We start from the raw sequence: 12,406 nt of genomic DNA, 5'->3' as shown, positions 1-12,406 counted from the left end.
TTAACATTCTCTAGATACACTGCCCTTCTACCTCTTATAAGTATGGAAAACTGTTTAAAGGTTTGCTTCTAACTTGTAGAGTTAGAAATGGAAAAGAATGAGCAGCTCTGGTGGCAACTGAATTACTTATTTCAATAGTGAAATTTGAAAAAGTTTCCTCTTTGTAACTCACTTCTAAAAATCATGAGACAAATATAAACGCAGATTTTTTAAAAATCATGCATTTTGTTAGATTATTTGGAATAGTAATTTGCATGAGAAAAGGCAGAACTTGTAGATAATGTAAGTTCATTGTAAAAAATTTGCTTTCAAGTTTAACTATATGCTGTCAAGAGGCCTACTGAAAATAATTTCAAAAAAATAACTATAAAATCTCTACTCTAAAAAGTATAGATTAGTATGAAATACAATAAACTAAAATGTAAACAAAATATAGGAACTTATTTTGTAGATACATCTATATGCTTTCAGAAAGAATTTTTTTAAACATAAAGACTTAAATAGGTTAAAAGTAAAAGGATGAAGAAACATACATCATGCAAACATGAACCAAAAAAAAGCTGGAGTTGCTATATTAATTTTGAACAAAGTAGGATTAAAAACAAGGAGATTATCAAGAATAAAAAGGAATATTATATAATGACAAGGGGCTTGATTCTCCAAGAAGACATTAACATGCATGTACCTAACAGAAGAGCTTCGCAATACATTAAGGAGAAAGAGACAAGTCAGTAATTATGGCTGGAGATCAATGACTTTCTCAGGAGCTGAGAGAACAAGCAGGTATAAAATCACTAAGGACAAAGATGACATGAATGGTGCTGTCAAACTTGACCTAGCTGACATTCATACAACACTTTATCCAATAATGGCAGCACTGTCCTACACAATTGCTTAAGATTTTGCAGCCGCTTGGTTTCTTAAGGTAGTATAAAGACATAACGTCTCTTGAAAAATTATGGAAAAAATGCACAACAGTTTACAATCTTAACCATTTTTAAGTGTACAATTCAATAATGTTAAGTATATTCATACTGTGTGAAACAGATCTCCAAAACTTTATTTTGCAAAACGAAAACTCTATATCCATTAAACAGTAACTCCCTTTTCCCTTGCTCTGCAGCCCTGGGTCATCAGTTCTTTGCTTTTCTATGAATTTGACTACTTCAGTTCCTCATGTAAGTGGATTCATACAGTGTTTGTCTTTATGTGACGGTCTCATTTCACACTGTATAATGCGTTCAGGTTCATCCATGCTGAAGCATGCGAAGGGTTTCCTTCCTTTTAAGGGTGAATAATACTCCATTATATATATCACATTTTGTTTATAACCTCATCCATCAATGAACATATGTGTTACTTCCACATTTTAGCTATTATGAATAGTGCTACTATGAACATGGGTATGCAAACATCTCTAAAATAGCTCTACCTTCAATTCTTTTGTATATCCAGAAGTAGGGCTGCTGGATCAAATGACAGTTCTATTTTTAATTTCTTGAGGAACCACAACACTGTCTTCTGCAGAGGCTGTTCCATCTTATACTCCAACCAGCTGTGTACCAGGGCTAGAACTTGTTCACATTCTCTTGTATACTTGTTATTTTGGGGGATTTTTTTTTTTTTTTTTTTTTTTAAATAAAGCAGCCATCCTACTTAATGGGTGTGAGGTGAGATCTCACTGTGGTTTTGACGTTCATTTCTCTGATGATTAATAACACTGAAGATCTTTCCATATGATTTGTTGGGTATTTTTATGAAATAATATCCTTTAATTTAGTTATCAAGAACTTTGAACTTGTCCTTGAATATGTGTGAGGTTTCAAAAGAATCTACATATGCAAAGTTAGGCCTTTAAAATCTAGGACAGTTTCTCTTGCCAGCAAATCTTTATTTTAAAATTCTTACCTCTCAAATACCTTCAGAATCTATTGTCTCCTTACTCGCTCTCTCTTAAAATCTACTCTGCAGGGTTTGTCCTTATAGCCCTTTTTCTCATTCTGTATCCCTCACTGTGCAATTTCATCCATTCTCCCAATTAAACTACTATCTGTAAAGCCTTCTATCTCTATGTGTCTCTAGGTCAGAACTCAACTGACCTCTATAATCATACATACAATTGTTTACTGACACGGTCCCTTTTGTCATATCACAGTTCGGTGAGTGGCAACATCATTTGGACATCTTACTAGTAAGAAAACTAGGAGTTATTTGACACCTATTTATTTATCTTCTTAATATGCAGTTGATCAGTCCAGGACTTCTGCTAAACAACTCTACCTCTTAAAACATTTCATTATTTCTTCTTCACTGCAACTGAAATGCCTTAACTAGGCTTCTTATATCACCTTAATTGAATTTGCTTAAATCATCTCTCATCTAGACATTCACAATAAACCTGCTTGTCAAAATGACCTTAAGGAAACAATTACACGTCACTTTTCTGATCAAAATCTTTCATTGTGAATAATAATGCTGTCTTTTCCCCAAGTGTGGGCTGCAATCATAGGCTATAAAAATCAATCCAGGGGCTTTTAACAACCAGTTTAAAAATATATATATTATACATTTGAATAAACAAAATACATTGGAGAGCACTAGACACACCGATGGTTTTGTTTCATACCCACATTCATCTTACACCACAAAGCAGTAAACACACACAGTTTATACATACATAAACACACTACACATACATGTTATGTATGTGTATTCCAGATCATGATGTAGGCCCTTCAAGGAAAGCTTCTTGATTCTTCATTTCTCAACCCCCAAAGAGAGTGATGCTTTCTTTTTCTGCTATATTTGTACCACGTTAATGCTTCTGTCAATGCTTTAATCCCATATTGTATTCCCTATAAAATCATAAACTTCTAACACAGTGTGTATGTGTGCTCAATCATTCAGTCATCTCTGACTCTTTGAGACTACAGCCCACCAGGCTCCTTGGTCCATGGACTCTTCCAGGCAAGAATACTGGAGTGGGTTGCCACTTCCTTCTTCAGGGGATCTTGCTGACTCAGGGATAGTACCCGGGTCTCCCACACTCAGGCAGATTCTTTACCATCTGAGCCATCAAGGAAGCCCCAAACACTCTAACAGTAACAATGTAATAAGCTACTATCTATGATCACTTTGCACGTGCTATTTTTTATAGCACCTGAAATGTGCATCTCAAGTACATTCTCATGATTCTTTTAGATATTATTCCCATTTAAAAAATTCATTTATTTTGAGGATAATTACAATATTGTGATGGTTTTTGCCACACATCAACATGAATTTGCCATAGGTATACATGTTTCCCCCACATCCTGAACCTCCCTCGCACAGTCCTCCCCACCCTATCCCTCTAGGTTGTCACAGAGCACCAGCTTTGGGTGCCCTGCTTCATGCATGGACATCAAACATGCTGGACATTTTTACACAGGGTAATGTATATATTTTAATGCTATTCTCTCAAATCATCCCACCCTCTCCTTTTTCCACTGAGTCCAAACGTCTGTTCTTTACATCTGTGTCTCCTTTGCCGCCCTGCGTGTAGAATCATCCATTGGTACCATCTTTCTAAGTTCCATATATATGCATTAATATACAATATTCATCTTTCTGCCCTGCAGATAGATTCATCAGACTGCATATATATGCATTAAATATACAGTATTTGTTTTCCTCCTTCTGACTTACTTAACTCTGTATAATAGGCTCTAGGTTCATCCACTTCTTTAGAACTGACTCAAATGCATTCGTTCTTATAGCTGAGTAATATTCCATGGTGTATATGTACAACTTCTTTATCCATTCATCTGCTGATGGACATCTAGGTTGCTTCTGTGTTCTAGCTAATGTAAATAGTGCTGCAATGAACACTGGGTCTGACAATGAAAGCACAGTGTCTCTTTCAATTCAGGTTTCTTCAGGGTATATGCCCAGCACTGGGACCACTGGGCCATATGGCGGTTCTATACCCAGTTTTTTAAGGAATCTCCACCTTCTTCTCTATAGTGGCTGTTCCAGTTTGCAATCCCACAAACAGTGTAAGAGGGTTCCCTTTCTCCATACCATCTCCAGCACTACCATTCAACATAGTTTTGGAAGTCCTAGCCACAGCAATTAGGTAAGAAATAGAAATAAAAGGAATCCAGATTGGAAAAGGAGAAGTAACACCCTCACTGCAGATGACATGATCCTTTACATAGAAAAGCCTAAAGATGCCATCAGAAATTACTAAAGCTAATCAATGAATACAGTAAAGTCACAGGATATAAAATTAATACACAGAAATCCCTTGCATTCCCATTATTCTCATTTTTAAAATGAAGAAATACATACAGAGACATTACTTTCGAAATGTCACACAGTAAGTGGCATTGATGGAATTCAAAATACAACTCTGACTCTAGAAAACAAACATATACATTATGATGTGTTAAAAATTTGCTGAAAGGCTAGGAGAAAATTAACTTACTTCAAATAAAAGTCTATAATAACATCATTTAAAAATTCTCCTTCACTTAGACAATGCAGGTCCTCATTAGTAACGGAGATGCCTCCCTTAGCTGGAGGTGGTGGATATACTATCAATCTGTAACAAAATTTTAAAATATAAGCAAACAAAACAAAAATAGGTCTGTATAACACTGAAATGTAATAAAACAGAAGAAATTTAAGTGTTGCAAATGTAAAGGAATTCTCTCACTTTTCTACAGGACCCATGAAGATGGTATGGCTCTCTCCAGTTTCTTCCTCATCATCAAAAAACTGGAATTCTTGTTTGTTTTTAAGTTGTATTTTAGATTCAAGGGCCACCTGGTAAGGAAAATTAAATTACCAGTTCACAAAATCAATTTGAAAAAATTTCAACAGAAAGATAAAGGCAAGAATGCTTTTCAATTAAAAAGGATTAAAAATAAGAAACAGGCAAAACTAGAGTCCACTTTCTTTCTATCTGTAGCTTCTAGAACAATGATACTTCCAATTTTTGTAACTGGTTTTCTGGTATCTTGTCTAAGATCTCTACCATCCATATTAAATTAGATTATGTTAGTAAAATCCAAAGAACAGATAGTGGATTTTTTCTTCTACAAGTGGAGGCCTACCTAATAAGTTCAGTGCCTAGGAAATCCATGGAATATGGGAGCAGAGGCTCAGGGAACACAGTCCATTGAGCTTCAGTTCTCCAGAATCAAGGAGTCCTTAAAGAAAGAGCCTTCCATTGAAATCTGAGTCCATCACAGCTGCCTTATGGCTCCAACTGCTCTTTTCTTCCTCTGGAATTATTTCCTGTAGCCAATTCTGCAAAAGAAGGGGAATGGTTCCCCTTCCTCCTCCTGTTCTTTTCTTCAACCCACTAACTGTGTGGATAGTTCTTTTCTGGTGAAGTCTTGCTCAACTTCACCAATATTATGCCTTGGATAGCCCTATTTCCAAATTTGTAGGCAGGCTGCAACATTTAAGTATTTCTAATAAATTGTCAGCAAACTCCAGTTGCTGTGGTAGGAGACAAATTTCGAGTATTTAAGTTATATTTTTATTGAATAACTTATATTGTATGTTATAATAGTATTGTGGCCTTTGATTCAGGTGGCTTCAGAATTACCTACTACGTGATCAATTATTCTAGAATCAGTTATTCTAGAACTGGTGAGAGTCAGAATCAAAAGGTTTATGTGCTTCCTTTCCAAGTTTTCAACCATATATGCACATGTTACACATAAAAGTATAATACATCAGGGACCAAAATGCCTTTATTTGTATTGAAGCCAATGTCACCAATAGGAATCACTAGCAAAATGTAAGAACTAGAATACCAGTCACTTTGAATGTAGCACTGCATATATATGTATGCTGAGGGCGGGGAGCGGGCGGGGCGGTGAGGGGAAGAAAAAGGGACAAGAGAAAAAGAAAAGGAGACAAAAAGTAAAGACAAGAATGGAATGTGGAAAGAAACTAAAATACTTCCGAGACTTGTACCAAATACTATTTGTGTCACAAATCACCCACCACCGTTAAATGTTTTGACACCATGTAGTTTACAAATTACACATAAAAGCTAATAATTCTGAAATGGAAATAAAAAGAGCTAACTCCAAATAAGCAATATGATAATGAAACACATTTCCCTTTAAAGTTACCATTTAAAAAATAATTACATTTTTAATTTTGTTTTCTTTTTGCACACAACTTCCTTTGATGCTCTCTTCATAGGTTCTTGTGCAGGCAACAAGTCTGCTATTGGCTTCATCAAAGGGAATTTTCACAAAAAAATTTGACACATTATTCTTTACACCAATGTCAGTAATAATATTTTCAAATAGCATATTTGCCTGAGGATCAAGGCCATTTTGAAAAATTAGAATTATGTATTGTTCTTCCAAATCTGAAAAGAAACCAATATAATTATAAGTCTAAAAGAAAAAAATAAGTAAATAGATACTAAAATAAAAAGTAACTAGCTATTTCCAAGAATATCACCAGAAATCCTGGTATAAATGTTCAAAACAGTGTTTGGCATACAGTGGATATATAATAAATACTAAAATAAGGACCAATAATACTGTCACCTAACAATGTCACTTCAGTCAATTAAGAGAAAGGAACCAGAACACATTACCCTAGCAGCAGCTCTAGAATGAATCTATTCATAGATGTAACTAATTTATTTCACCTAATACAATCCAAGTATATTGAGTTTTAAACATATAATCCATCAATACTGCTGTCAATTGGCAGGAACTCCAGATTTAACTGTAAAAACCAATATTCACTAATGTGCCAACTCTTGCAGCTTTCATAGTTATCTATCACTTACTTATCATTAAGCTGAAGGAGCAATTAGTGAGGAGAAATATTTTACAACTAGTCACACTATGCCACAAATGTTAGGGGGAAGGGAAACAAACAAACTGGAGAACCACATTGATTTATTGTAGAAAATGAAGGCCTGTTACTGAACTTTCAAACTTTCTATTCGGGCTAAGTTTTAAAGATTCCAACTTGATGGCTGATTTACAGTTACAACGTCTATCAGTACATTAAAACAAAACAAAACACCTCATTTTACTCAGATTATACAGTGTTAAATAAAGACTATGTATGTTTTGGGGTTTCAACCCATTTTGAAAACTTTCCAAATGGCTAAACCTGGGCTTTAACTTCAGAACTTCCATTTTCTATGGACTTTTCCTCTTCTATAAAATGAGGGAAGTAATATCTTATAATGTCATTATCAAGATTGTAGGTAAGACGAATATATCTAAGGTATCTATCAATATCAACTCAGTCTGCTAACCAGTGTATTGTACCTTTGCTCTACATAACTTACTTGTTAACTTATTTACTCCTTTACAGTCATTCCAAACTTTATCCTCCATGTTCATCTGCAGTTGCATGCTCAGCTTCTGATAAACTGCCGGTTTAGTCTGAAGAAACACTACTGGTAATTTTCGGACACTACACCATTCACATTTTGTTAGATCAGAGGTATTTAAAGTAATCCCTACAGGATCATTTTCTGGTTCTGGAGAAAAAACAAATGGAAGTGGAAAAGCAATCAATTCTTAAGAGGGCAAAATCATGAATGGAGGAAACTGTAGGGAATTACAATTTTAAAGTACATATTTATTATGAAAAACTGAAAGTAAGAGTGTTAGTTGCTCAGTTGTGTCCGACTCCAAAACACCATGGACTATAGCCTGCCACACTAACCTGTCCAAGGATTTTCCAGGCAAGAATAGTGGAGTGGGTAGCCATTCCCTTCTCCAAGACATCTTCTTGACTCAGGGATAGAACCTGGGTCTCCTGCACTGCAGGCAGATTCTTTACTATCTGAGCCATCAGGGAAGCCCCCAAATATTTATTACATTTTGTACATGGTAACTTTAGTGGGAAAATGAAGAAAAATCTTTGATCTTAAAGAAGTATCTAAATACATTTTTTCCCAGATGCAAAGAGAATTTTAATGAAGAATACTTAAAAACTTAAACATAGCTTCTGTGATGTTATAGTATGAAATTTCCACTCTTAAGGTATAAGGCCCTTTGTTATGATGCATGTAATAACTAATTATCTTAGTGAATTCTAAAAATAACATTTTTTATTCCAGTAAAGTGTTTTACTGTAAACAAAGCTTTAGTGAGCAGTAGGACATACAACAGCTTACCTTCTAGCTGTATCTTGATAAAATCTAAACAAAACTAAAAAATAAGATAAATTAGTAACAATCATAGATTTTGGGGGAAGATTTTGCTACAGAGACCCTAAATGACACGCTTTTGGGACTTAGCCTATAGAAGGCAGAAAAAGCGATCCATGTACTGCATTTGTCCATCTGACCTTTACAATACTGAGAATGATGCCAGCCCCTATTCATTAAAAAAATAGTTGGAAACACAGAATTAAGGACACCCGAGTTAAGAAGCCTTATAAAATAAGTACAGTAGTATTGGAAGATTAACAATGCATAGGATACATCAAAAAGAAAAAAAAAATATGACTTAGAAGGCAGATTAAAGAGATTATGTTATAATCTTAAATAGAAAATATACATTTGAATTGGACTGGTGGTAGCAGAATAAGAATGAGACAGGTATGAGAGGTAAGATAAAGGGACTAAAGAAAGTTCTTTGGCTTCTCTGGACACTGAACTAGTTCAAAAGCACAATGCCTCTTGGGCAGCCACCAAAGTCCAATAATCTATTTCTAGGAGTTACTATGTCATAAGACATTTTTCTGCAGACCCCAAAGCTTTTCAATTCTTCTTTCTCTCATAAAGTTCCTCAAAATACTGTTTTCATGCATTGGGCTGGCATGAGAATAAAACGGTAACACACAGGAGTGAATTCCAACTCAGTGAGAATAAACATTTTCCTATAATGATTATGCACTACTTTGAATATTATGTTATAATTAAAAAAATTTTTTTATCGGAATACATATGACCAAGTTTTTACCCACTAATTTTTATGGTGAGTAGCTATTTTTAATTGTCTATATTCCTAAAGCAAGTTGAAATCTTGAAGTAATTGCAATGTTCTATTTAAATATTTTAACTTATAAATTTTAACATATATTAGTCTTAGCCAAGAAATTCTGAATCTTATAATTGGTAGTAAAGAGCATAGTGTGTACTTACAATTACAGGTTCTATTAATAGTCGGAATAGTGTTCCTACTCGTATACTTCGACAGTTTAAAACTACGGTATCAGAGGAACTTTGGCAGCTTAAAGATACAGGAGCAACTAAAGTTTCTTGAGAGATCACTTTGCGACGTTTTAGAGGTGTGGTGATAATAGAATTACCAAACTGAAAAAGGAAAAAATTTTTCACTTAGTAAGTTACTAAAACAAGACTGTAAACTAAGTAGACATAGCAAAGAAGACCCAACAGAAGAAATGTAATTATCAAAACATAAAATTGATTTTACTTCAACAGTGCTACATGAGTATTTATTGATTTTATAACAGTAACAGTAAACTCTTCCTGTTCCATCTTGCTACTTTACCTAGTTATTATGTGAAGCTCCAGTAACAGCCCAGCAGTGAGAAATGGTACTTTAGGAATCAGACAGCTCAAATCAGACAGTTCAAATCAGTTTGAATTGGGTTCAAAACACAGTTTTACTACCTTTCAATGATTTGATCTTGTAAAACTTATATAATAACTTCTAAACTAAAAATTTTGGTTTCCTAAACTAAAATGTTAACAGTATTTACTCAAATGAGCTAATGCATGTAAGTAGCTTAGCATGGTGCTTCATGCATGGTAAAATGCTGGATAAAAGTTATCTAGTAAGAGTGGTAGTAGTTGCTGTATTTGGATTAAATTAGCAGCTCTTTAGAAAACTGATAATTTAGGGAAATGGCTATTTACATTATAAAATGATGGTTCTTTATATATTAAAAACTATTAAATGACTTGATCTGTTAAATTAAGATTTCACAGTCATTCCCAAATGCAAATTAATCATAATATAAAAGTGTCTTTACAAGTATATATTTAAATTAAATGTAATTAAAAGTAAAGATGTCAAAATCCTTATCATTAAAAAAAAAAGATCTTGATTAAAACGAATATTTTCCCAGGTTATTAACAGATATCTATTAGAGAGGTTTAAAACTTTAGCTTTAGAATTATTTCTTCAAATGAGATTTTACTTAGCTCAATAGTTAAGTTAGGTAATTTCCAGCAATCTAACACTTAAAAATATATTTTAATTTCTTTTTTTGTACCTTACTTAAAAAAAAAAACAAAAAAAAACCCTCTTATTTATACCCTTTACTCATTTTTCTATAGTTGCTTCTATTTTTTGATTTTTAAGAAATCAAAACTATGTAAAGGACCAACTTATACTGTCACATATTTCACTATTTTTTCCCATTTGCATTACCTATTAAATTCTGTGGATGGTGTTTTGGTTCACTGTATTGTACTTTCCATTGAAACAAATATATTCATCTCTTCATTTATTACTTTGCTTGTGCTGAAATGTTTGGAAAGGCATTTCCTAAGATTACACTAAAACTATCAACCTATATTTTTTCTATTATTATAGTTACTTTTGGTTTTTTCATTTCTTACTGATCCCATCTTAACAATCAAATATGTATGTTTTCACATTTTAATCTACAACTTTCCAAATTCCTGACATATATACATACAACTTTTAAACGTACAAATTTATTTTTTAGGTTCTTTTTACAAAAATAAGAAAATATGCACGTAATTTCTGCATCTTGGTATTCTCACTAAACAGTGCCATGTAGAAAATCCTAAGCCATTGATACAGCTCCAATTTTCATTGACAGTGGCTGAGTAATAGTCCATGGTACATATACACTAGAGTTTCTTCAGTAATTTCTATGAAAGTGAAAGTGAAAGTGAAGTCTCTGTCGTGTCCTACTCTTTGCGACCCTGTGGACTGTACCCTACCAGGCTCCTCTCTCCATGGGATTCTCCAGGCAAGAATACTGGAGTGGGTTGCCATTTCCTTCTCCAGGGGATATTCCCAACCCAGGGATCGAACCCAGGTCTCCCACATTGCAGGCAGACGCTTTAACCTCTGAGCCACCAGGGAAGTCCCAATGTAATTTCTGTATCAATCATGAAAATGATTGTTTGCTAATAATTATATTTATATATATAATCAAAGCACTGGAGGTTAAAGAGTCCTTTGAGTCTAGGGAATGAATTACTTGGTCATTCAGTATACATTTTAAATATTTTAGTAGATACTTTTACTCTTTTTCCAAAAGGCCACAACTTACCTTTTTTTCATCAACATATAAGGAAAGTACCCTTTACCTTGGATTTTTGCCAATATATGTGTTAAGTGATTTTGCATCAATTGTGAAAGTTTGTTAAGTATATGGTTATATTTCATTTTCTTTGATATGTACTTTTCCTATAAAGGTTTATTATCTGAATTTCTCTTCTTTTGGTCTATTCCTATCTTTTTTTAAATTTTCTTTTTCCTTCTTTTAAAAGTTCTTGGTTTATTATAGACATCAGCGTAGTTTACCTGCATTACAAATATTCATTTCTAGACCTACTGTTGATTGACAGAATTTCTTTTGTCATCTCAATATTTTAAAAATTTTACTGTAAAACATAAATTATACTAAAACCATATTATGCTATTAATGAAATATACCCAAGTTAAAATGACCTTACTGTCTACTAGATTATATAAATATATGTTTTACACTTATATTTTGCTTACTAAAGGTTGATGTTGTTTCTTTTTGTTGAATTTTTACACTTTAAGCCTTTAATTAAAATATATTTTTGTGTATGCTTTAATGTTCTTTCAATAATCTTCCCAGTGTTATTTTAAGTTCTACTTAATGAATTTTTCCTATTGATACCACCAAATTATCCTTGCCCCCCAAATATTTACATATCAAAGCAGAAATCTGAATAAATGTTAATAAATGTGAAAAGTACCTGGTCTTTCATTCTTGCTTTTCTTGGCAATATAACTGTATTTAATTCTGAATCTGCTGGAATGCTTCTTAGTTCATGCTCTATTCTACAAGTGTTTTCATTTAGTGCTGCTTCTACTTTTCCCGTGGATGGTGCTGGGGAAGAACATGCTGAATCAGCAGGTTGAGGAGAGATGCTTTCTCTTCTGTTAGTCCTGTCATTGTCATCATCATCATCATCATCATCACTGGACAAAATGACTATAAAGAAAGTGTTAAGTACTTCAGGTATTTCATTCTTGTCAGTTAAAAATGTAAGTACATGACAAAAGTTGGAAATATACCAAATCTGCTTTGGATCTCCTACTGATCTGAGATTAATAAAAATGAAGATACAATCCATTCTATCTGATGAAAAGTTAAATTTGTAGAGCAATTAGAACTGGCATTTTTTATATAACATACAAATGTAAAATTTATTCTA

The 12,406-nt window shown here is 33.4% G+C and overlaps 1 protein-coding gene across 6 annotated transcripts in view; it reads right to left on the bottom strand.

Moving 5' to 3' along the window:
* Positions 1–12,406, bottom strand: part of SENP6 (SUMO specific peptidase 6) — a 134,499-nt gene that overhangs the window by 25,652 nt on the left and 96,441 nt on the right. For 5 of the 6 annotated variants that reach the window (XM_027550957.1, XM_027550958.1, XM_027550959.1 and 2 more), the window contains 7 exons: positions 11,945–12,183; positions 9,134–9,304; positions 8,162–8,195; positions 7,325–7,519; positions 6,153–6,379; positions 4,700–4,809; positions 4,469–4,585 (listed from right to left, as the gene is read on the bottom strand). In XM_027550957.1, the coding sequence (XP_027406758.1) occupies positions 4,469–4,585; positions 4,700–4,809; positions 6,153–6,379; positions 7,325–7,519; positions 8,162–8,195; positions 9,134–9,304; positions 11,945–12,183 (1,093 nt within the window). Of the gene's footprint in view, positions 1–4,464; positions 4,586–4,699; positions 4,810–6,152; positions 6,380–7,324; positions 7,520–8,161; positions 8,196–9,133; positions 9,305–11,944; positions 12,184–12,406 lie in introns of those variants that run through there. The other variant, XM_027550962.1, reaches the window with a different exon arrangement.

The sequence above is a fragment of the Bos indicus x Bos taurus genome, chromosome 9 (assembly GCF_003369695.1).
Source record: "Bos indicus x Bos taurus breed Angus x Brahman F1 hybrid chromosome 9, Bos_hybrid_MaternalHap_v2.0, whole genome shotgun sequence".
Taxonomy (NCBI): Eukaryota; Metazoa; Chordata; class Mammalia; order Artiodactyla; family Bovidae; genus Bos; species Bos indicus x Bos taurus.
Note: the sequence above shows the minus strand (reverse complement) of the source record. Positions and strands in the feature narration are given on the sequence as shown.